This window comes from Drosophila nasuta, chromosome 2L (assembly GCF_023558535.2).
Source record: "Drosophila nasuta strain 15112-1781.00 chromosome 2L, ASM2355853v1, whole genome shotgun sequence".
NCBI classification, from domain to species: Eukaryota; Metazoa; Arthropoda; class Insecta; order Diptera; family Drosophilidae; genus Drosophila; species Drosophila nasuta.
This window is the reverse complement of record NC_083455.1, coordinates 25,804,620-25,830,977: the sequence shown is the minus strand read 5'-3', so window position 1 is coordinate 25,830,977 and position 26,358 is coordinate 25,804,620. Positions and strand designations below refer to the sequence as shown.

The window sequence follows — 26,358 nt, the reverse complement described above, 5'->3', positions numbered from 1 at the left end:
GCTCTTCAAAAATCAACCAGGTCAAGGTAGCATTTCATTGGCTCAAGTGGCTCAAAGTGGCTCCGCATGTGGCATTTAGCTGGGAAAACTGTAAAGCTGAAGTACATATTTTCATGGCAAGGCGTTGAAGCCTGACATAACGAGTGCATAACCCCCCATAATGAGGCAAAAATGCTTAAGCAACAGTTCATATGGAAATAATTTTCATAAGCATTGTGTAAAGTAGCAAAGAAAAGAACTTGAGAAAGGTGTGGAAGAGGGAAAGAAAAGGTGAGAAGATTGGAAGTCTTAAAATTCGAATTTAAAAAAGAAAAATCATCAAAATTTTTAAATAAAATATTTTATATAAAGAATTTATAAGAAATAAATAATTTTAGAAATCGAGTACAGAAATTGAATCATAAATATTGTATTTTATATATAGAATTTAAGTAAAATAAATATTTTTAGAAATTATAATCGAGTATAGAAGTTTAAATGGAAATAATTTGCATATGCATTGTGTAAAGAAGCAAAGAAAAAAAGTTGAGAAAGGTGTGGAATAGGGAAAGAAAAGGTGAGAAGATTGGGAACGAATGAAATCAAGTCTTGAAGTTATATTTTAAAAAGAAAATCATCAAACTTTTTAAATATAATATTTTATATAAAAAATTTAAAAGAAATAAATAATTTTAGAAATCGAGTATAGAAATGGAATTATAAATAAATAAAATAAATATTTTTAGAAATTAAAATCAAATATAGAAATGTAATTATTAGGAAATCTGAGAATTGTAATTAGTTTCTAGAATATATTTCTTTCTAGAATATATTTCTTTGAAGAATGTTTTATAAAACTTAAATTTGAAAATCACATTTGAATATCATCGTATATATACAAAATTTGAGTATTATTCGCAATAAACTTCACTGAGTTTCAATCTTTTTGATCTTTACCACAATATTGCCCTCCCCTATAATCTTTTTAAATACCCGATATCTTCAAAATATGTCCCATATTTATCTATCTTAAACTAATCCATCTCTTTCTCTCTATTCTTTCGATCTTTTCTTGGAGTTTTAATCGAAATCGTTTCGTTAGTAAATTTGCGGTATTTCTGACCAATTTCTCGGTTCGCTGACTTGAAATCTGAAAAAACAGAGCCTGTTGCGCAACCTGAGATCGATAACTTCTAAGAACGCGCCGCGCAGGGATAAATCAAGGTACATAGGAAGATAATGCTTCGCATTTGGCACTAAGCCACTAAGATACAAAACACGAGCATAAAAAACTGCAAACGAATTGCATTGTAATAAGGACGATGAAATTATTAGATGTTCTACCGTTTGACAGAGGTGCAGATGAGGGAGTCGAGGAGAAGAATAGAAGAAGGAATTGAAATAGAATTTTTCGTGAGCAAAGTGGCAATAATTACGAGGAAGTGCCACCCAAAAAGATTGCAGCCTTGGCAGGGGCCATAAATCTGATGTCAGTTCTGGGTTTTTAATTAAGTACCGGGAGCAGTCGAAGTGAATTGAGAATCGAAGGATGCACATCAAAAGGCCAACCTGCAGCATCAAAATGTGTCCTCTCTCTGATGTCCAGGTGTAAATCCATAGAAATCAAAGTAGGTGTTTGTTCTCCCTTCTTGTTCGTAGCGTGGGAACAGCAGCTTGCGTAAGGACAATGCAAACCAAGTGCAATTTCTGGCTTTTGTCTCGCTCTTTCTCAGACTTTCAGTCAGTCACCGAGTCAGACAGTTTGGAACAGTTGCATTGCACCCGCTGCGTAACGGGCATAACTGTAACATTGTAAGAGAAGAATACGAGAGAGAGAGAGAGCAAGCGAGTCAGCACTATATGGCTACGCAATGCACAGTGATTATTATTGTTGTTGTGCTATTCTTTTGTAAGTACAATTTATTGCATGCACATTGATCTTCTTCTTTTGTCGCGCGCACACAAAGCAGTAGCAACGAAAACAAAACACACACACACACACACGCACACATACAGAGACACAGACCGCCCAATGCATGTCCAAGTCGTTAGGCCAAGCATAACACAAGTACTTCGAAGCTTAAAGCTCATTTAAATAGCGGGACCCTCTCTCTGGATCACTCTCTGTGCGCTCTGTTTAATGTGCTCTCAACACGCAATCGCGAATGAGTTGAGGCTTTTGCATACGCCATCACTCACTACTCTTCTTCGTTCGTTCGCTCCCCCACTTCGTCGCAGCACAATTAGCGCATTTAATTTTGCGATGCGTTGGCGTCAGTCTGCAAAGTTTTTTCGCTCTCCGTCTCTGTCTCACATAATACACGCCTTTCTACACTTCGCTGCTCGTTTGCATAAATTTCGTGCCAGGCACCTTCGGTCGGTCTTTCCTCGTCTTCGTCTCCGTTTCTGCCTTATTTACGCGTTTTGCATGCGCAGGTGCAGCGGCTCGTGACGCGAGTGTGTGTGTGTTTGTGTTCGTTGAGTTTGTGTTTTTGTTTTTGCTTCGGTTCGGTTTTGTGTTCGTTTCGTGCGTTTTGTAATTGCACGTCGCAAATAAAGCAAATGCCAAAGTAGAGGAAAATACGGCAATAATTGCGTAAATTTATAGTAAATACATATATTTAATTTAATCTATATTTCTATTTAAATTCACCGTTGCGTTGCGTTTGTTTTTGTGATTTAAAATGAAGTGAAAATGGGCTGGAAATATGCGATAATTATGGCCTGCTCTCCCACATATGGGAGAGGGAGGCAGTGTGAAAGGGGGTAAGTTGAAGGCGTTAACCCATGATCATTTTCATTATAAAATTGAATATATTAAATACAGATTATACACAATTAGTTTGACTACCGCTTAATCATCATATAAAACCAAAAGAAGAAACGTTAAGCAGCATTCAGCAAATATAGTCATTAAAAGAACAGCGAAGCTGAGCTTTTGTTCTTTGACAGCTGAGAGCTTTTGTGCGCTTACAACGGTAGTTCATTTGTAGTGAGTGAGAAAGTTCTGGAATAGTCGAATATGAAATACTCTAGTTCAATTTTTATTTTCAAACATGGAAACTGAAAATAACCGTTAAATTTTATCCCTGATAGAACATTTTCTCATAGTTTCCTCTTTTGGCAATTTTTGGGTAAAAAGAAAATGGATTTTCACTCCAGTTCTCATGTGCAATTACAACTCTTTCTTTGCAATAACCCAACCCGCAACATTTTTTATTACTTTTATTTTTTTGGTGCAATTTCCTGACAATTTAAAATGCATTTTTCCCAAGAATATTCGCGATGTTATGCAGGCAACCATAAAAATACGTTACGTTACAGAAAGAAAAACAACATCAAGAGGTTAAATGTCACTTAAGCCGATTTTCGAGTTTTTTCCACACATTTTTTCGTACAATTAGTTTTCCCATTTCTGCGCACTTTTTTTTAAGTTAAAAATCGCGCGCAAAGCAAAATGTGAAATTTTTGTTTGCAGCTGCCTAAGCAATTTATGTATGCCACAAAAAGGGGTGGAAAGGGAGTTATAAAATGTGGGCATGGCCTATGGGCTAACATACACTAGAAATTTTCAACCCTGTTTTGCATTTATCAGAAACTTTGCTTTTTAAAAAATGTGATAAGCAAAAAAATGAGAATCAAAGAATGGATCGTTGCAAAATGGCAACATACAAGGTATTAAGGTGGATGTGGGCAAAAGGGGTGCGGTTTGATGGGACTACAAAGTAGCATAGAATATTCGTATTACTAGTTAACATTTTTTTTTATTCGCTGCGATATCATTGTGCGCATCACGCAGCCAAAAATTCTGCAGAGACAGAGGGGCGAGTCAATAAAAAATACAATAAAAGAAGAGGAACATCGACAAAAAAAATCAAAATCAAAACTCAGCGCGTGCGCAACGCACCTTTGACACGTTGTCGAAAGGATGCGTCGAGCGTGCTGCGCATGCGTCCTTCGTCCTTCATCCTGCGCCCTCTTGTTGTTGTTGTGTAACCCAATCGGCGTGTTAGGGTTACACTCTATTGCTGTCTCGCTTGCACGCTTCCAAATTTTTAAAGTGAGACGCTGATTTTTGGAAAATATTTTGTCGCTAAATGTGGCGGAACTTGAGCGTCGCATTTATCATCATTAAAGGCGGTCCAGAGTCATATGGAATACATATATTCCTTCAAAATAGTTTCATATCCTCCTCAGCCTTTCACTTTTCCATTGGCTGCGGGTCGCTGTCGAAGGCAGCTGCCTCTATTTGTATAGAAATTTAATTTGACATGCAAACATTGGAGTTGCAAACAGCAGCAGCGGGTTGCTGGAGAGAAGGGGTGAAGAGCGGGGGCAGAGCGAGTGAAAGGATTCTGTCAACAACAACAACAAAAACGCCACTTCCGATTGCTGTCTCTGTAATTCGAGACGAGTGAAAGTAATTTGCGACAAATTTCCATTTCCATCTACATTTCATTTCTTTTTCCATTTTTCATTTTCATTTTGAATTGGCAGTGAAAGCCATGCAAATGTTTTTATTTTTCAGCTGCTCATTGGCATTTTATTCAAATAATTTTTACATTGCAATGCGTCTGGCAATCTCTAAAATTTTGTTAACTGCAAATGTTAACAAGCGAAATTAATGAGCCCTGAACAAATATTAGAAACATTCATTGTAATTCATATTTCGCGTTTTATTTCGCACTCTTTGGCTGTTATTGCAATTATTGTTGTTTTTGCGTTTTTATACACCAAAAATTTAATTTAGATGCTTAGACAAGATATGTGTTAAATGCATAATTATATGTTGTCTGGCTTAGGGTCGTTAAATGGGAGAAAGATGAAAAGCTTATATACAAAATTTTTCAAAAAATAGGAACTAATTGGATTATTTATTTAAATAAAAGTATAATTATGAGAGTAGAAATAAGAAGATGAATGTTGAATTCTATCATAAAATTATGATATCTATCTATCGAGAAAGAACGAAATTCTATATATTTTTTTGTTTCATTTTTGGTATTTTTTTATCATATTAAATACTATAAAAATACTGGGAATTTATAAATGTTAAGTATGATATTTATGCATAGTAAGAAGAAAATTAATGTAGTTAAATTCGTTCAAAATTTTTTTTCAAATTTAATGGAAAAATACTTTTTTATACTAAAAAATATACTGAGTATTTCAAAATGTGAAGAAACCTATTTAGTTAAATTCGTTCATAAAATTTTCAAATTTAATGGAAAAATACAAAATTATACATATACTTTTTTATACTAAAAAAATATACTGAGTATTTCAGAATGTTAAGAAACCTATTTATTTTATTTATATTGTATATTAAATACCAAATAGTATAAAAATACCACTTGTAATAAACTTTATAGATATACTATATATATTTATTTTGGTATATTCAATACTTAACAGTATTAGCATAAAAATACCACTGACTTCAAACTTTATATTTAATCCATTTATTAATAGAGTTTTACTAAGTTTTCGGTCTAGTTTTCCTTGTGCATACTTCGAACATTCAATTCACATATTTTCCACACATTGAACTCAATTGGAAAAACCTTTTCCATCAGCAGTTGCAGCTGTCAATGCACTAACTACTATTTTAATAAGCCAGACAAAAGTCGATGTACGATTTTTGCGTTCTTTTTTTAATGAAATTTCCCAATTACTCGACTGCCCAACTGAGCGCTAGACAATCAAATTATTGGCTCAATATCCGTTCGTTGTGAATGCACAACAAGAAGCAAAAAGGACCCAAAACAGTTGGAGGAGTTTCTTTTTATATGGAGGCAAGGGTAGCTCTCTTCCTGGTTCATTCTTATTGCCTGCCTTTGGCCAAAATACAATTAAATTTCGTTTAAATTTTGCCTGCAAAATCTTTTTAGAAAGGAAAAACTGCAAGACAAGCGACTTGTTTACATTCCCACGTCCCTTGCAGCAAGGTGTAGCAAGCACTTTGAAGGTGGATGTTGCTGTTGCTGCATATTCAAAGTAATAAATAATAATAATGAGTGCTCATCAATAGGATAATGCGAAATGAGTTTCAGGTCCTTATTCTTCTTTTGGGCTGCAGCAGTTGAAGTGTAAGTAATGCTCAGCGACAGTCGAAAGTCGTCCTTCATCTACCTGAGTTTTGCAGATTGCAGGTGATTGCCTCAGAGTGATATTGTTTTTTTGGGGTCCCCTTGGCAAATTTCACTTTCCCAGCGTTCTTAGCAGTCTTTAGGGCAATCTTATGCAAAATCATTGACGAAATTTGCATGGGAAAGTGTTTTTCAAGGTTGCTGAGCAGGAAAGTGCAATTTCACGCTGACAGGTTGCACTTCTTTTTGTTATGAGCTGATATTGGAAATATTTAAAGCAATTGATTGATTGTCTGATAGTTGATGGGGAGGGAAGTATTCAATATTATAAGGTGTAAAAGAACTTTCTTAAAAAATTCGACTTATTCATATAAAATTGCCTTCAGAATTGTCCAAAATTTAATTTAGCACATAGAAAGGAAAACGGGATAAAATCAAGAATAAAATTTTTAATCAATATTGTTTGATGTCAAAATTGAACCAAGAAAGTTTATTCTTAAATCAAGATCGAAAATCTACAAAATCTTCTAGATTGCCCAATCTTAAGACTCAGAATTATAATCTTGCTTCAGGAATGTAAAAATGCCAAAACTGATCTAAGAAGGCAAAATCTTCAATCAAGATCAAACAATCTTAAAGTTGAATTATTTAAAAATAGACTGCGTATTTTGTTATATTATATAATTATTTACTTTCTTGGATCAAGATTATAATCCTGAATTAGCAGTTTTTAAGCATAAAATGCAAATTCAGCATAAAAATCTTGATTGAGGTTTCTTTTCACATAAAAATCTTATTTCAAGATCGTTTTTCTTCTAAGATCGAAAAAATGTTTAATCAAGATTTTTCAATCTTAATTTTTTTTTTATTATCAAACAAAATTTATGTATTACAAATGACACAAAAATGCTGATTGACTCAAAATAATTTCTCTATTCAATCTAGAAATTAATTTCGTATCGAATATTTCACAACAAATTTTCATTAAATAAATTTTTATTATTTCGAATAGTAATAAAATGCTAATGAACTTAAAGCAATTTCTCTATTGAATTTTCTAATTAATTTCGTAACTCGAATTTTACAAATATTAATGAGTCCTTGTTAAACAAATTTTCATTATTTCGAAATAATTTCTCTTAATTTTGTAATTAATTTCGTAACTCGTATTTCACAAATTTGAATAATTATTTCTCGCTTTACTATTAAATCAACTTAAAATCGCTGTCGAGTATTATTCGGAGCGAATCCGCGTGATATGCAAATTGAAATGAAATTAGAATAAATTCCATTCTCATTTTGCCACAGTCTAACGATTTGCTTCAAGAATACAAAGCTCAACTCTGGCTTCTCCACATAAATATTGCAAATGCTAACTGCAGTCGCAGTTGTTCGTCTAGCAAATTCGTATTATTCATAACATTTTGCCCCACATTAGTCATGGTAATTACGGCAATATAATTGCAATAACAATTAGTACAATTATTGCAATTTACGTTTGCTTGTAATTTCAATTTGCAAATGCGCCTCATTATTTTTACACTTTGCATTCACACATCAAAAGCACAACAAACGAAAAAGATCGATGAAAAAATTCGTAGTTAACTGTAGTTGTTGTATTTGTATTTCCATTAAACCTTTGCCTAGCTGCTTCCCTCGATACTCTTTGTGGCAAGTTTGTAATTGCAATTTTTCAATTTCGCTTGTAAACTTGCTGCATTTTTCGCACTCGAGACTCGCAACACGCAACGGGCGAGTCATAAATTTAATGCAGCCCCTCCCCGATGAAGAGGCTCTCGCGTTGCAGGTTGCAAGTTGCACGTTGCACGTTGCAAGTTACTAGTTGCAACCCTACCCACCCGCTGTGCCGCCTTTTGCATATTTACGAATGCAAAGCGCGCGCCCCAATTCGTTGCACTTCATAAATTTTTACTAGGCGCTGCAGCATGCAGCAAGACGCAGTTGCAAATAGCAGCTTGATGCGGCAGCTTTAATTAGCTTTACTGTTTGATGCGTGCAGCTGAAGAAAAGCTGAACAAAAAAACAAAACAGCAGAAAAAATGTTTGCTTTCAACTTTGCCGGCAACCGTGTGGCAGCTAAAGATCAAAGTCAAGGATCAAAACGATCGACAACGACTCCGATCCCAAATCCATCGCGTTGTCCATGCTTGTTATGATGATTTCTCAGTCTCTCTGTTTCTCGCTGTCTCTTTCTTCCTTGAGTTGCCATTCATAATAATGCGAAGCAATCGGCAACAAAAGTTGCACAAATCAAAGCGGCAACAAGACACAAATGTCAAAACGAAAACCCAAAAGCCAAAAAGGCAACAACAACTACAACTACAACAACAAAAGTGGCTCAACAACTTGGCTGTCAGCCAAGACGATTATTCCTATCCCCCTTCTTTCCCCCTTCTTGGCCCGTTCTTTGCATTCTTTGCGTTGCTTCCAGCTTCGCAGCCCATCATCGCATTGTTTTCTGGCCTGGTTTATTTCGATTTCGAGTTGGTTAACAAAGCAAATTGACACTGAAATTGTTGACTTTGATAGAAATGTCACTGCACCCACCGCAGGCAGCTGCCATAATCGTTATCGTTATCGTTATTGTCATCGACACGCCATCAACAGCAACAGCAACAGTTGAACTTCAACTGCAACTACAACATGCAAATTGTAAACTGCCCTGACATGACCTTCGTTGACTTGTTTTAGCTTTTTATACCCGCTCCGGTAGGGTAGAAGTTGTTTTAGATGACAATCTGGTATATTTTGAGTATTATATCGATATACCGAATATATCATTCGGTATATTTTAGTATTTTATTGATATATAAATGTAGTACTATATCAATATACTAGATATATCCCTTGGCATGGTTTAGTATATTTTCAGTATATTTATTTGGTATATATTTATATTACAGTATATTTTTTAAGTGTAGTACTATAATGATATACCAAATATATCCCTCGGAACATTTCAGTATTTTTTTGGTATATTGATTTAGTATATATTTGGATTGTAGTATATTTTAGTGAGTAGTACTATAATTATATACCAAATCTATCCCTCGGAATATTTTAGTATTTTTTCGGTATATTGAATTGGTATATTTTTAGCCTGTAGTATATTTTTTAAGTGTATTCCTAAATTGCTATAGCAAATATATTCCTCGGTATATTTTAGTATTTTTTCGATATAATAATTTGGTATATTTTGAAAATATGGTTTTATTGAAAATGGGTAGCGGGTATCTCACAGTTGAGCACACTTGACTGTTGCTTTCTTACTTGATTTTTTATTATTTTTTACAACAATTGCACTTTTTTATGCCTTTGTTTTGCCTGCTTTGGTTGACATTGCTGTCGCCTTTTTAAAATTGTTGCCACTTTTATGGAAATTACTTTATTTCGCATTCGTTTGCATTCCAACTATAAAATAAATATAGATGCAGATCATTTGCATATTTGAAAGTCGCTTAGTAAAGGAATCAATAAGAATTGTTATAGCTTGAGAACTTGTTAAGATAAGTTAATCCCAAATTTTTTTAATAAATATATTTACAGAAAGTCTACAACTTTTGCTTGAAGTCTTGCAAATATGCATTTATGTTTTAATTCCCTTTGAGAGAATTTTACATATTCGAATCTGACATTAAATTTTAAGTAATTCCTTCTAAACTTCTCTATTTGACATTTGACAAACATTTCAAGTTGAAATTCGATAGCTTTCAGCACTTCCTACAATCAAAATTTAATAATATACAACTTTGGAAATTTTCGTGTGTAACTTGCGAGTTTCAGCAATTGTTTCTCGTTAATGTAATTGTTATTTATATACGATTATTTACTATTTTTGTTGCTTGGCTCATATTATAATTACCACACAAAACATTGCGATGCAATGAAAACACAAAAAATAGTTCGATATTAGTAATTAGACGCATTGAAATAGCAGTTAACGAAGCTCTTGGCTGATGAAAATGGTTGCAAGGAGCAGCAACAACAACAACGTTAAACAACAACAACAACAACAACAAGAGCTGCAGCAAACACGAAATGTACGCAAATAAGCCAAAGGCAAAGCAAAAGTTGTAATTTTTCAATTGAATGCACAGCTCATGCTGTTTGTTGTTTTTGCACGCATATTTGCAGTCAGGGTTACAACAACTGCACAAATAATATAAAAGATATTTACAACAACAACAGCAACAACGAGAGGTAGGAACTTACAGGCGACGGGGGTAATTAGCATGCAGTGCGATTAACATATAATTAATTGTAGAAAAATGCCAGCAAAAGGTAAAAATTATATTACACACTGTGCGCTCCAACTGCAAATTGCTACAGCAACAACAACAACAACAACAACAGCAAATAGCAACAGCAGCAACAGCAACAACACAAAAATATTTATCAGCATTGGCATCACATCGCATGCAAAATACATTCTCTGGGTAGCAATAATTCATAATTTGCATAGCCGAAAATTTAGTACACTATGAAAAGCACGAATTTGCAATATTATGAAAATTTAAGTTCCTTTTCTTAGTATTTGGTAGGGAATTAGTGAAAATTGTTGAATTAGATCACAATTAAATAATTCTGAACTTTTTATGAAAATTTAAACCCATTTTTATTATACATTTTTACTCATATTTTCAGATGTTTAAAATCTAATGTAGATATCAAAATTACATCTAATTAATTTGAATATTGAATATGCTTTAGAGTTCACTCTCTGGCAATTATATTCATAGCTTTTATTTTATTTAATAAATGTTATTGAAAATAATTTTTATGATTTTTACCTCAAAGTTCAGAAGTACAATTTAATTGAACTGCCTTTCTTTTCAAAAATTCTTTAACTTCAAAATCTTCAAAATTATCTCGTTTTTAATATCTTTTATACTTTGAAAATTGTTGGATATGTTTTTTTTTAGTAGGCTTTATGTTTTGAAGATTGTTGTGATGTGTTTATGGAATGTTTTGTAAGAACTAAAAGTTTAATCAGTAAGATATTGTCGTTTATATGATGTACAATAAACAACAAAGCATTTAATACGTTAGTTAATCAAAGTGGGTTTAATCGACTAGAAATTCCTTTTAAAATTGTTCGTTATTATTGAAATCAGTTTTTTTCCTCTCATTCACTTTTAAAATTTATTTTTACAATATTTAGGTATTATTGAAAATTGGTTATTTCTAATCATCACCGTTTAAAACTTATTTTTATAAGTTTTAGTTATTATTGAAAATCTTTTTACCGAAAATGAAAACTGTTCATTTTTATGCTCAGACTTGATTTTTCAGTATGTTCCATATAAAGAAAAAGTATATATTTTTAATTTTGAATACAATTATTAAATCAAAAATATATAAACATCATTTTTGCTTCGCAAAGAGCGCGCAAAATGAATGTGACCCAGTTGTTAGAGTATGGAAAACATCGAAACAGGTGCACTAATTAGTTGCACAACAGACCGAAAAAACAACAAAAGATACGCAAATATTTTGTGCCGCTGACGTCGCATCGCTTTGGATCGCATTGGATCGCAACGTATCGCGTTGCTGCGTTTCATAACTGCAACACGCTGCATGCGGCTGTAATTGAGACTCGACTGTTCAGTCGCTGCTGACGTCGACGTCGCAGTCGCAGTCGCAGTCGCAGCACGCAGCATTACAGTTTGTCTCGAAAGTTCAATTAACGCATTTTCCTAGCAAAAATAACTTGTAATGCTGAGCCGCCGGCGTCGTCGGCGTCGACCACTTAGGCGCTCAAACAGGCCAGAACGTCTGCGAAATAAAACGAAAGACTCAGGCAACGAACTTGCGGCGCAAGACACCAATCGATATGGCTTTGGTAGGGGGAGGGGGTAGGGAGAATTGGCAATTGCAATTGCAATCGGCATCGCTGTGCATAAGTAATGCTTAGCAATGTTGCATATGCAAATTTCGCTATAAATCAGCAAAGAGAAATCCACAAGTTTTGTTGTCTCCCGCTGCGCCATCGAAATGAAGTTCTCAACAGTTGGTCGCTCAATTAGCCTCGGCTAGATTGTGCTGCATGCTGAATGCTTGGCTCAGCGGCAAGTTTGTCATTGCCAGGGTTGCTACAACAACACGTTGCAGCAGTTGGAGGTGGCAATTTATGTGGCAGCTAGGCGCACATTACGTCTGTCGTGTAATTAGCAAATGCTTAATTATAGTGCACATATCGCCTCCTTTTTTTCTTCTGTCTTTTGCTGCTCCTTTTTGGCTTCTCTTTGCTCTTTTGGCTTAACTAATTGCACTCGGTGCAAAGACGGCAACTTGCAACCAACCAACTTGGCCAACTGAATGACTGAATGACTGAATGTGTGAGTGAGTGAGCAAATGAGTGAGTGAGTGAGCGAATGTGCTTGCCACAGACTGACACAATTGCCTGTCAATTGTAATTAGTTGTGCTTTTTTGAGCATTGCCCACAGTGGAAAGGGGTTTAGCTCTCTGCTCTCAGTTCTATGTTCTCTGTTCTTAGACTGCTTTTGCAGCAAAGGGCTGCTTAATAGTTTCTTTACGTTCTTTTTTATTAGCTAGGAATTAAGTTACAGTTAGTGCTCTATATGACAAATTCATATCTGACGTGCAGCGCCAACTGAGGGTGAAAAGATTAAGTAATTTGAATTGGAAAAGAATATAAATTTAGTCGGAAAATGTTCTATTTTTATATAAATGAAAATGGAAAAGAATATACACGTTAAATTAAAAAATGATTTATTCATTCAAAAATTAAGATAACTTATTGAATTATTGCATTGAAAAATTAAAATGAAAATATTCAGTAATTTGAATTGAAAAAGAATAAATTGTAAAGAATATAAATATTAAATTGAATGAAAAATTATTTATTCTTTAAAAATGAAAATGAAAAGATTCAATAATTTGAATTGGAAAAATATCAATTTAAATATTGAAAGTTATTTATTTTTTATAAATTTACTTATTGAATTATTGCATTGATGAAAATATTCTATAATTTGAATTGGAAAAGAAAATTCATTTCATATTGGAATATTATTTATTTTTTCAGAAATTAACAAAAAAATATTCAATACTTTTAATTGATCGTTTTGAATTTAATAATTAACTATTCTTTAAAAAATTACTTAATTATTTATTGCATTGATAAATTGAGATGAAACCATTAAAAAAATTCAAATTCTCAATAGAGAATTATGTATTCTTTGAAAATTATTTATTTATTGCACTGCAAAATTATGTATTCTTTAAAATTATTTATTTATTTTATTTCGATATTATGTATTCATCAATACTTTTTTATTTATTGTATTGCAAAATTTTTTATACGGTCAATTTGAAGATTTGTTATTCTCTTAGCCTTCAAAAGCCACCTAGCGTTGGGTAGTGTTAACTAAGAAGTGTGATTTTAAGGGTTGTTTTTCCGCTAGCAGATCAATCTGCAAAGATCTTTTTCGCCTTTCCAATTAGAAAATGTTAGGATGTAAAAGAGGAGCAAAATATGTAAGTGTGAAAATTAAATGAATTGTATTATGTAGGGTGTTTTATGTAGGGTTTATTCATTAGTCGCAGTAGTAAATAAAACAAATGATATGAAATAGCAACATAAATGTTATCTTTCATACTTGGTTCGGTCGATTCTCAAATGAAAGTAAAAAACATTTGTGTAATTTAATTCAATGTTGTCCCATCTATTATTCTTAGGGTGTGAACTTAATGAATCATATAATAATTAGGTAGTCTTCTAAATATAATTATTGAAAGGTAAAAATATTTATGGGCAAAATCATTGAAGAGAACAAAAGTGGTTGTATAGAGCACAAAACACTTAAAAATCAAAAAGAATGTAAATGATAATTCAATAGTGAATCATTATCTCAGTAAAAATTATTGCGTAATGAAACGTTTCATAATCTAAGAGTTAACTCTTGCAATAGGCTGCTCTTTTTACAACAAGTTCAGCCTCATTCATTAATTTTATTAGTTGTTAAACAAACAGTTATTTTTTTTAATAGGCTGCATTTTTTACTACATTTTTATATTGTTGTTTAATGTGGGAGTTGTGTTAAAAGTAAATATTAAAATTTTCCGCTCTGTCTAGTCAAATATAACAATTCAATGCGATAAGTAGCGACTCTTTTGAGAGTTGGCAAAGCAAAAAGAGTTGCCTAACAAGACGGCAGCAGCTTAATGGTTAAAATTGTCTGGCCATTTGTCTGCAATGCCATTCAGGTGCAAAAATCAGTTAATAACTCTTTATGCCGCAGACAACAAACAGCAACAACAACAACAAGAGCAACAACAACATGCAGACACTCATGATTCATCAGGCAGAGCAACAAGAGAAACACGAGAGCGCCATGCGATCTCGTGACAGAAATTGCCGGCAGCAACGGCAACAGCAGCGACATCTAGCGGCGGCGGCATGAACAACAACGACGACGACGTCTTGAATGGAGTGTTAAATAACAATTACAACTTTATGAAGTTATTTGCGTTTATTGTTGTCGTTGTTGTTGTCGTAGTTGTTGTGTTTATTGCAATGAATAAAACTTAAGTGCAGACAGAGTTGAGGAAGAGGTGGACAGAGGGGAAAGGGGAAACCTTCGATTGAAGAGCATCTTTTGGCTAATTAGTGCAAAGCAGAAGAGCAAAGATCGCAGCAAAGGCACAAAAAGGGTTTTGCAAAACTATTTTCAGATATGCATCTGTTGTTGTTGCTGTTGTTGCTGGCCACAACACGCCCTCCATTGAGAGGCAGAGGTCGCAGCAGCAGCCACAACAACAGCAACAGCAACAACAGCGAGCCACGTTAATACGCGTCCAGGCTTCTGTTAGGCAGATCGAGTTGAGTTTGAGTCTCGACTCTGAATTAAAACCAATCACAGCAACATGCAAAAGAATCTGCAACAGCAACATGCTGTTGTTGTTGGTGCTACACCGATTTTTCTTTGGCAGCAGCAGCGTAAAAGTTATATACAAAAGTAATATTCGTCATAATCATAATGATAGGCTTTCAAAGCGTAAAGCAACGGCAGCCCAAGTCGAAGTCGAAGCTGAAGTCAAAGTCGAAGCTGAAGCTGAAGCAGCCGCCATGCCAGTTGATTATGATGATGACTCGCGATCGCGCTCGTCCTCTCTCTCTCTCTGTACTCTCGTGTACACTCGCTTCTCCCTCTTCAATTCTTGCTTCGTCCAGCAAAAGCAAAGCAATTCAAAGTCGTCAGTCTCAGCGTACGACGTCCGCACGATCCATGCAAATTAAATGAAACGTACGAACGAAACGACGAAGCAAAAAAAAGTTCCCATGATTCGACTCGAGCTGCGCCTCCTCAAGAAAGGAGGCATGCAACACACAGGTCCACCTCTTGTTGCCGTTTTTAGTTGCGCCTCATTTTCCCATTCATGCATTCAATTCGCTCGCTTCGTTCTTGTTGTTGCTGTTGCCCGCGTTCAAGTGTCATAAATCCTTTGGCTTAATAATATGCACCTTGCCACATGACTCTGTGGCTCTTGCTCAGCATTTTGTGTTGCATATGGCCACTCTCCACATGCTGTGTGCCACATCTTTGACTCTGCCACATCGTCAATTATATGCTGCCGCTCTTGTTGCAGTTGCTGTTGTTGGTGGCGTGGCGTTTATGTGGGCCAATTGTGGCACAAATTTATTTACACGTTGTTTAGTTTTGGCCACAAAACTGCGGCTAATAAAACACAAATTGGACACGTCAAATACACAGTTAGACAACCAGTTGCCAACGACTACCGCCTGCTTGCAACATGTGGCAGACTTGCGAGTCACAACATCACATAGACAAAGTAGCATTTTCACTTTGTTTATTTGCATAAGTTGTAGATTTTTTAAAGAATTTTTTGATAATGAACTTTGCTAGTTTTTTACTTATATAAAAATAAGGTTTTGAGTTTAACTTGAGAAAAATGAGCAATAAATCAATTTAAAATGTTTCCTTTTGATTATTTACAATTCTCTTTTGAACATTAGCCACATTGTTGAAATACATTCTTAAGAAAACTTTAAATTTGATAACCCACAACTTATAATAGAGAAGATATAATTGTTTGTTAGATTGCTTGCATCATTTTTGAATATTTCTAATTTGATTTTTGAATTTATAAAGACAAATAAATCAACTGAAGCAGTTTACTTTGAATTCATTGATAATTTGCTTTTAAAATGTATGTATGTGGCGATTTTATTAAGAGAAATTTGACTTGAAAAATTCATGTAACTATTAGTTACAAAAAAAACAGTAGTTATTTCTATAAAACTTCTTGAATACAATTTGTCATGAATTGTGTAAGAGAAAGTATAATTTTACTTGCATAAGTTATATGATATTTAAAGAATTTTTCGAAGCCTAATTTTTGAATTTAAAAAGTTAAAGTAAATCAATTGATACAGTTTCTTCTACAAACATTACTGTTCGCTTTTAAAAATTAACTTTTTTTTTGACGATTTTATTAAGAGATTGATATTGTATTTTAAGCTTGAACAATTCATGGAACATATAGTTTGGCAAACTTTTTCTTTTGCTTAAATGCAATTTGTATTTATGTTTGCCCTTTGTTTTGTTTTAGCAAGACATTTAGTTTGATTTTATGATCACCTTTATAATCATTGTTTCTTCTTTGTACACAATAATCTACTTAAGATATTTTCAGGTGGTTGAAATAAACTTCAAACATCATTGAACTAAAGTTGAAGTACTTGAAATTAATTCGTTAAAATAATTAATTTTTTAATTTCATTAGATTCTATTCTATGTGCCCTTTGCAGCAATTTAAAAGGCAGTTATTGTCTTTACTTTTATGCAATTGTCGAAAAAAGTCTGACGTGCGGTGGTCATAAATAAATGTTAATTAATGCAGTTGCGAGTAAAGCGCAGCGGTCTAAGCAGATTTATGCATTTAACATGGTCTTTAGGATAGGAATAAAGTTCAGTTTCGGGCCACGTAAGTCCGCCCATTTGCTAATGAAATGGTGCAGCTGATGATGCGATGCGATATTAAATGCATTTGTGCAATGTTGAGGTTGCTGCTGTCGATGTTGTGGTTGCTGTTGTTGCTGTTGCTGCTGTTGTTGCTGTTGCTGATGGCAATGGCAATGGCAACGCATCGTCACGTTTGGGCAGTTAAATCTGGCAGTGGTTGTTGCTGGGCAATGGTCATTGGTCATGTAGTCGCCATGCCGCATGAAGCATGCCGCATGCCGCATGTTGCAGGTTGCAGTCTCGAGTGTTTACCATAAAAAATGGTAAATCTGTGCTACGTTTTGTTTATACGAATTAAGGATTTGCCACAAAAGCCATGGCGCTTATGACTTGTGGTGGTCTCTCTCCCTCTCTCCCTCTCTCTCTCTCTTATTCGTTCTCTCTCTCTCTTCTCGCAATCATTTCCAGGTAACTGCAAACATAACTCATACGCGGCATGGGACGCCTTGAATGTGTTATGTGCCTCAATTTAATACTTTTTGTGAGCTTCGCAGACGAGTCGAACCAATTAGCAATAATAAAGTTGAGACGTGATATTTCATTTTAAGAAAATTTGCCTACGTCCCATAAAAATCCAACACAAAAGGCAGTTTCCACAGAAAAGGCAGCTGCTGCGAAATTATATGCATAAATAATAATTTGAAAGAGAAACGTTCTGCAGAGACAACGCGAAATAAGAACTATAAATTTGTTGCGCCTCTCTCTACGTGAGCAAGGATGCCCAGGATATGTTTTATTATATATTTTTGTTTTTTTCGGCCTCAACCCTATCATTAGCATTTCCGCTTTTTATTATTATACTGTGTATATACAATGCTGCGCCAGATGATCATACTTAATCATAATTTAAGCCACAGCGAAAGAGGGCATTCAAATTGCCCATGTTGTTGCTTGTCATATGTTGTGTATGAAAATTGCAGCGCCATTATCCAAAAACTTGAGCTTTTTCGGGGTTGCTTTCAACAAAGCGGATATGTTGTCTGAAAATTTGCTGAAATTATCAGCATGTATACGCAAAAATTAATTGACTTTTGCGGGAACGAAGCCGAAAGTCAAGTCAAGAAAGGTTTCGCGTAGGCAAATTAGCTGAAGCTGAGCTGGTTTCCTGGGAACACAATTAACTCCGAAAGGCGTTAGAGTTAAAGTTAGAAGAAGGCAGCAGCAACTGTTTTACAGTTAGCTCGCAAATTGAGTTTCTTCTCATCAAGGATATTTTTGCAATCCCTCGGCAACACAAAAACAATTTGCCTCTTACCTACAGCAAAAGATTAATGGGAGCGTTTCGATTCCAGGGCAAAAATTCAGTGGCGATTGCTTGGACAGTTCTTGGTATTAATTTCGAATTCATAATACACAAGAACATTTCATTTCGGGAGCCGCTTGTGTGTCGGCAAAAGTCTTGTGATGAAAGAAGGGCTCGAAATATATTCCTGACAGCATTTAGCTGCGCCCGATTGACCTTCAGCATTTTGTAGACGGCGCCCCCAAGAAGCTAAAGCTATAGAGAATCCTCTCTCTGTCTCCTTCTCTTTCCTCACAGCTTGACCACATGACGCCGTCGTCAACATTTAGGTTCCCCTCTTCTTGCTCAACTCTTTCTCGCTTTGCGGTTATAAAACATTTTTATTACTTTTCAACACATTGCCAAAAGACTTTTGCCAAGTGTTGGGCGCCAGGTTTATTGACTTTATAGCCTGCTGCGTGGCTAATTTTAAAGCCAAATGATTGATCAGTCAGTGCAGGTGATAAGCGGGGTCTTTTTTTTATATTCTAGCTTCTAATTGGATGTTTATAGTTAGCTTAAAAAGCATAATCATCAACTGGCCATAAAGCGCTGCAGTCATTAGACTAGCAACTATTACCAGCTCAGTTCAAGTTGCAAATTGCCTCGTTGCAAGAAGTTCACAGAGCAGCCATTAAGCAGGCTCTGAGGCAGAGGAGAATTCAACTACTTAAGTTGAGGCTGAGGCTGAGCTTGAAGCCTGACAACTGTCAGAATTTAATGGCGGCTTCAATTTTTATAACCAAAGCACGACTACCGACCGTCAAGTTGCAGCATTCATCAAGTGCAACGCTGAACAGAAAAGAACAGAACAGACAAGTTCAAGCCAAGATTACGGACAGCCAATCTGAAGGCAACGAAAGCAAATGCAAAACGAGGCAGCAGCAAAATGCAGATTTCAGCGGCACGATATGGCAAAAGAGAGACCGAACCTGAGTGAGAGAGAGAGAGAGAGCTAGAGAGTGTTGTATGTGTGCAGCATGCAACATGAGTTCCCACAGTCGCCTCTGCGGTTGCGGTTGCTCTTTGGCAACGCCTTCGAAAACTGATGACGTTGTAAGGCAGCCGCTGATGATGCCACAGCCACAGCCTCAACTCTCGACTCCAACTCCAGCTCATATGCATGCCAGCATTTTGCTCATAACCATCAGCATCAGTTTTTTTTTTGCTTGCTTGCCCCCTCGACTCCTTTCTTAGTTGCGTCTGCACTGCGTCTCGCTTATCTGGCAAAATTTGATCAACGTTTTCGCAATTCGGGAGCTCCGCCCCGAAGGTATTTCCATAAATATTCCTTCCTCTCTGTGGCCCAAACGTTTTGCCTTTGCTTTTTACTTTTTACTTTTATTAGTTGCTTTTGCTGTTTGCTGTGGTTATGCTACAAATAAATTAAAATTATGCATGCTTAGGCACAGGGCCTGGGAACTTCTCGTTTTTTTCTGCCTCATGGGAAACTTGCTTTGCTTTTTTTTTTTGGCAAATAATTTGCAAACGGGTTTTTTTTTTTATATTTTTATGTGTGGGAGTTTCGGTTAACTGGCCATAAAGTTAAGTACTGTCTAACTACCAAGCGGAGTCAAGTGACAATTAATATTTATAGTGTTTGCTCACGTTTATTGCTTGGGGCAAGATTGTTTTTAATGTTAATATTTAAAAATAACAGGTAAATAAGTCGAATGGGCTCGACTGTGAGAATAGAAGCAAAAGCGGTATTATTATTCAAATATACCATATTAATATACCTCAAAAGTTATGAAATATACTGACATTAATATGCCACATATATACTAAAATATATTTTAAAGGCAATATTTGGTATACTGATATAATAGCACATTCAAAATATTCAATATTCTTAAAATATACCAAATGAATATACCGCAAAAATACTAAAATATATTTTAAAGGCTATATTTGGTATAATAATATAGTACTACACTCAAAAGATTCTTTATTCTTAAAATATACCAAATGAATATACCACAAAAATACTAAAATATACCAAAGGCTATATTTGGTATATATATATGGTACTACATTCTAAGTATTCTTTATTCTTGAGATATACCAAATAAATGTACCGCAAAATACTAAAATATACCAAATGCTCTACTGTGCAGTATTATTCTTTAAAATTACCGTATTAATATACGACAATACTAAAAATATGTCCAAGGGTATATGGTGTGTTGGTATTCTTAAAATATACCAAATTATTAGAACACAAAAATACTAAACTATTCCACAGGCTATATTTGGTATATTCAAAATATACCATACAGTACAAAATATACCAGATTAAAGATGTGAAATTATGAAAACATTTACCTAGTGCACTTCGAACTAAAATAATTATTTGTATTTAGTATTTTTAAAGGGTTTAATTTTTTATCATAATATAAAACATTTACTTGCAGAATTAGTTTTATTTTGTAGCAGCATTTAAATTACATTCTTTTATTGCTGTAACTGACTATAAAGCTTGTACTAAACGTTCTCTTTAGGTAGCTTAACTTGTGCTACTTTTTATGGCTTTACATCTTGCCATTTAGAATAGCTATTCAACAATATCCGTTACACATCACGCAACTAAGAATCGGTTTCAGGTAGCTAAAGAAACCTATCAGTCAGAGCTCAAAGCTTCGGCTTGAGCTTCAACTCTGATGATGCCAAATTGCTACTGCACTCTCCAGAGACGTGGGGGCTCATCTTCATTTATCATTTTTAATAATAATCAAATCATAAAAGCGACGAAGCAAAAGGCGTCAGCCTCATGTCTGACAGCCAGAGCAAGACAATCAGACAATAGCTTTGAGAATCCGAGACTCCTCAGACTGCAATCAGCGGCAAGCGAGGCACAAAAGAGTGAGAGACCAAGGGGAGAGGAGTAAAGGGGAATCCCAAATCATTTCTGGGTTCGAAGAGTGCGCCAGAGTTATTAAAAAAGAATTTGCATAAGCAACGAAAGCGAGAAGGAGAGAGGGAGAGAAAGAGAGCACGGCACGAGTTCTCGGCTCAAACGTCAAGGATTAAGCAATAAATAATACAGTCAGGGAATGGGAGAGGGAAACGGGGGGAGAGCAGTAATATTCTATGAAATTATATTCAAATTAGTTTGAAGTTTGCCGTCAGTGTGAGGCCTATACAAATGGCATAATTATGGTATAGAGCCAAGGCACAAAGCAGCACTCGAGCACTTGAAATTATGCTAAATGCCAATGGAAGAGGTGTGTGTAACACAACTGAAGCTGCGGCTGTTGCGGCTGCTGCTGTTGTTGCCACACAATGTTGCCTGGGTGCAGTGGCAGCCACAGAGGCGCTCATCAATTATCCACGTGCTTACAGCGCTAGCAATTTGTTAGATGTCTACGTTAGAGAGCCGATCTATAGAGTAAGAGAGCGGGAAATGAGAAGGGAGCAACTTTTGACACCTTTTGCATGAGGCTGGGCCGAAGCCAACACCTTTTGACGTGATTATAACAGTTTTACGGTTAGTTATTAATGATTCGCCTTTTCAATTCGGGTAGTTACAAAGCGGTTTCTCCAGCTGCATAATTAGCAAAAGGCCTTCAATACAATTCATATCTCTTTTATCTGTTTCAATTTTGTAATTAACAAACGGCTGATTTATACGGAGAAAGTACAAAAAATTGCGAGCAAATATTTTAATATTGCAAATTTATTACGTTAGATTGAAAAGTAGATTGCAAAACTTGATTCAAAATGTTTTCGATCTTAACACAGAAACCTTGAAATAATTTTTTTAGGTTAAAGAAGTCTTATATCTAGATTTTTATACTAAATTTCCATTTTTAGATTAAACACATCATATTTTTAGATTACAATTTTGCTTCAAGAATGTTTTTTATGCTAGATTGAAGAAGCTTGCAAATCTAGATTTAAGATCTTGATCTTAAAAAGAAAACAAAAAGTTTTGTTATTGTTTCTTAAATAGTTGGAATTCCATTCCCTAAAAATTTGAATCTTATTTCTGGAATTGTTGCTGTTAGCTTCTGGTTTAATTTTGAAATTTTCACATTCAAGATTGAGCAATTTAGATTTTTAGAATTTTGATCTTGGTTTAAAAATAAACCTTCTTGGTTGAAGGTTTTATTCTTGATCACTTAGCACTTATTTCATTCCGTGTAGAAAATATTTAAAAAGGAAATATGGAAAAGAATATTCAATTTATATTTTTAGTTCTAATTTCTTGAAAAATTCTTATTAAAATGTTGTCTTTTCTTGGCTTCGTTTTGCATACTAAATAAAGCCATTAAGATTCTGCGCTTTATTAAGAAATTATTTTATTCAAAGCTGCCTCAAGAACTTTTCGTGCCAGAGCAGCGAAGTTTTCATTTGATTTCGTGAATAAGAGCTGAATAAATTTTAATTGATTGAATGCTCATAAAATGACACGAATTGCAAATGCGCGGCCTTAAGGCTAACGAATAAATCTACATAATAACGCGATGCGATGCGATCCGATTGTTATCGCTCTATATATAGAGAACAACAACAACAAAAAATATATAAGACAACGAGCAAAAGTATAACATGCGATATTTATTTAAATGATATCATTTCCTGAGCTGGTTTCCGAAACACCTCGCGGCATGTTGTGCTATGTAAACTTCAGTCTTAATATTTTTGTGTGTCTGTGTCTGTGTGTATGTGTGTGTGTGTGTGTCCGTCAACAATCAAGTCATTTATCAGACCAACAAATATTCAAAACGTGGCCATAGAATGCTCACATTATGCATGACGGTTTCATGCCATGTCAGGTCAGGCCTCCGATAGCCCGAAAACCAACAAATATTGCGTGCAGACATAAGTAATAATTTTGTGAGTAGAGGGAGTGAGAAGTGTAAGAAGAAGAAGAAGCAGCAGCAGTAAATCGGAGGAAACAGAAGTCGAGCAGACGATTGGTTGATGAGCGAGCGTTGGCGGCCACAGAAATCATGAATGATAATAATGATGTTCCAGACGGAAGTGCAGCAACTTGACTGAGGCAGTAACAACAACAACAACAGCAACATCGTATCTGCTGATGAGGCTAATGATAAGTATGAAAATAAGTTCAACTCGCAGATGACACGACACAGTCCGAATCAGTTCGAGACAGTTTGAGAGGTTAAGGGGCGCACGAAGAGTAAAAGCATTATAGTATTATATAGCAGTAGCTGGTAGTTTTATTTATGAATGAACCGCATAATAAATCAAAGAGACACACACACACTCACACTCACACTTTGTCCGGGGGCAGCTCAAAACAGGAGCGTGACCAGACAGGAAATGGAAATGAGCTTGCAATATTCCAAAAATAAAATAAAAGCCAAGGTTGTATCCGCGAGTTTTGAGGTTTTAATAAAGAGAATTGTAAATAAAAGAAAGATGCAAAAGAAAGGTAAATAAAAGAGCATGAAAATAGAGTAAACCAAGAAAAATAAGCGAAGGAAGGAGAAATTAGAATGAGCCAAAATAATAAAGGTATTAAGTTAGAAAATAGATTTAAATTGAATGTTAAATTTGTACCAAGAAAGTTTTAACAAAAATGGAAAAATTTGTTTAAGCAAACCAAGAATAATAAGTGCAATCAATAAAGAAAATAATTTAATACAATTATGAGGGTGGAAAATAGATTTATATTAAATGTTTAATTTGTGCCAGGAATATTTTAATAAAACTTATGAAATTCATAAATAATTTAGATTTAAAAAGAAGACATATTGAAAAATATTATGATAAAACTATCATCATAGACTCTTCTTCTAAAAGAATTCGAGTTGATCCACAATCGGGACAAAGAAAGTATAATAATAATATTACTGGAAAGTTTATTATAACTGATGATAATAAAATGTTGGATAGGAAAATAAGCCTAATTGTAATGTCTGATGTTTTCAAGATAGTTTTAAGAAGTAAGGATAAAATTTGCTAATGAAATATTCTAAGATATAAAACAAAAACAGGGTTTAATCAACGGTTTTCCTAAAAGAAAGTTTAAAACGTCAAAAAATGTAGGAAATGTAGAAAAAACTGGTGAAAATGCATCTCTTACTTTCCTTAACATAACTTTTGAAAATATTTAAAAGGAAGAGAATATTGAATTTATACTTTCAGTTCTAATCAAATAATATTAGGTGGAAAAAAGTATATTCTTCTTTCATTCACATAAATTACTTTTGATTTACATCATTTTATACAAACTTGTTAATCACCCCTCTTAAAAATCAAAATATGAACAAGTAAAAAAGAAACTTCAAACTTACCGCCAGCACTTTGCATGTTGTTGTCATCATCATTGGCATCGCTTGTGGCTGGCGCCGGCGATGTTGCTGCTGACATTGCTGCTCTCGCAGTTGCTGTTGTTGGCGATGTTGCTGCTGCTGCTGCTGCAGTTGTTGCTGTTGCGGTTGCTGTCGCCTGGGGCGCAGCATCATTTTGTTGTAATGCGACTAATGAGGCGGCAAAATTGACGTGTTGCTGCGGCGTGAAACTGAACACAGATGCATCATCCTCAGCGCTTTCGCGTGTTGCTGTCGTCGTTTTCGCTGTTGCTGTTGTTGTTGCTGTTGTAATTGTGGTTGGCGATGGGGATGGCGATGGGACGGGCGATTGAGTTGTTGGCTCGCTTTTAATTGTTGCCAATGTCGATGTTGCTGGCGGTTGGCAACGTTGTTGCTGCTGTTGTTGCTGCCAATACTCGGCGGTGATCAAATGTTGCAGACTGTGTGTAGGCAAATGTTGGCCAAACAAATTGCTCAGATGTTGCAGTGGCGAACTGTTGGCCACATGTTGCTGCAACAGCTGTTGCTGCAACAGCAATTGCTGCTGCTGCTGCAGTTGATGTTGCTGTTGTTGTTGTTGTTGCTGTTGCTGCTGCAGCTGCTGTTGTTGCTGCTGAAGTTGCTGCTGCTGTTGTTGATGCAGATGATGATGATGATGGTGATGATGATGATAGAGCAGTGTGGCTGCTGCAGCGTTGTCTGTGGCATCGCTATTGATTTTATATTTGCTTGTTGTTGTTGGCGTTGACATTGTTAGTGCTTCCGCTTTGACCAGCTGCTGTCGACGACGATGGCTGCTGCTGCTGCTGTTGCTGCCGCTGCTACTGTTGCTGCTGCTGCTGCTGTTGCTTTGATTTGTGTTGCAAGCGTTTTTGTATTCAAGTAACATGCCGTTGATGCTGGCCCTAGCCCTGGCAACCTGCTGTCGATGCTGTTGCTGTTGCTGATAGTAGTTTGCTAGCAACAATGGCATAATCAATGTTTACAGCTAAACGTGACAGCAGCAGCACACAGCACAAACAACCACACACACATAGATAGCAACCACAGCAGCTACCTGAAAATTCCAAAAATATGTCGATTAATTAGCATTAATTTATAGTTCAACAACAATAATTATAAATGCAAAGTCCTCAAAGTCACCTTTCCATGTCCTCTAATCATATTTGCAGCTTTGCTTAACATTTTAGAACTAACTGATCGACTATTAAATACTCTATAACAATTCTTGTAACAATTTTTAACGTTATTCTAATACTGTTTCATTTATTTAAAGCACTCTTTAAACTACTTACTTCAATTACAGGGTATTTAAATACCGAAAAACTGCAATTTATGCACACTCATCACAATGTTTTGATGGACATGTGAAGCTGAGACTGAAGCTGGCCATTGGGCAAGAGCTTCAGTTAATCATCTCAGTCAACTTTTTGTCATTTTAATTAGTTCAATTTCAGTGCGTGTGTCTTTCCGCCTTTAAGTCGCACAAACATATTTTATATTTTCACCTGGACAATGACAACAAACGGTAACAACACCAACAACAACAACATCGACAACCACAACAACGACAACGACATCGGCGTGACTTGTCAGTAAATTATAATCAGAAAATGCCTAATCATTGCTACTTTTGTTTAGCTTATCGGAGCAATTGAAGGGGTGGCGGTGGCGGTGCCAGTGCTGTGGTGGG

The 26,358-nt window shown here is 35.2% G+C and overlaps 1 protein-coding gene across 1 annotated transcript in view; it reads right to left on the bottom strand.

Moving 5' to 3' along the window:
• LOC132796190 (protein nubbin) overlaps positions 1 to 25,722 on the bottom strand; it is a 46,757-nt gene extending 21,035 nt beyond the window's left edge. Inside the window, exon 1 of the mRNA XM_060807271.1 lies at positions 24,648 to 25,722. Coding sequence (XP_060663254.1) covers positions 24,648 to 25,638 — 991 coding nt within the window. The 5' untranslated portion in view covers positions 25,639 to 25,722. The remainder of the gene's footprint in view (positions 1 to 24,647) is intronic.
• Positions 25,723 to 26,358: the final 636 nt, after the last annotated feature.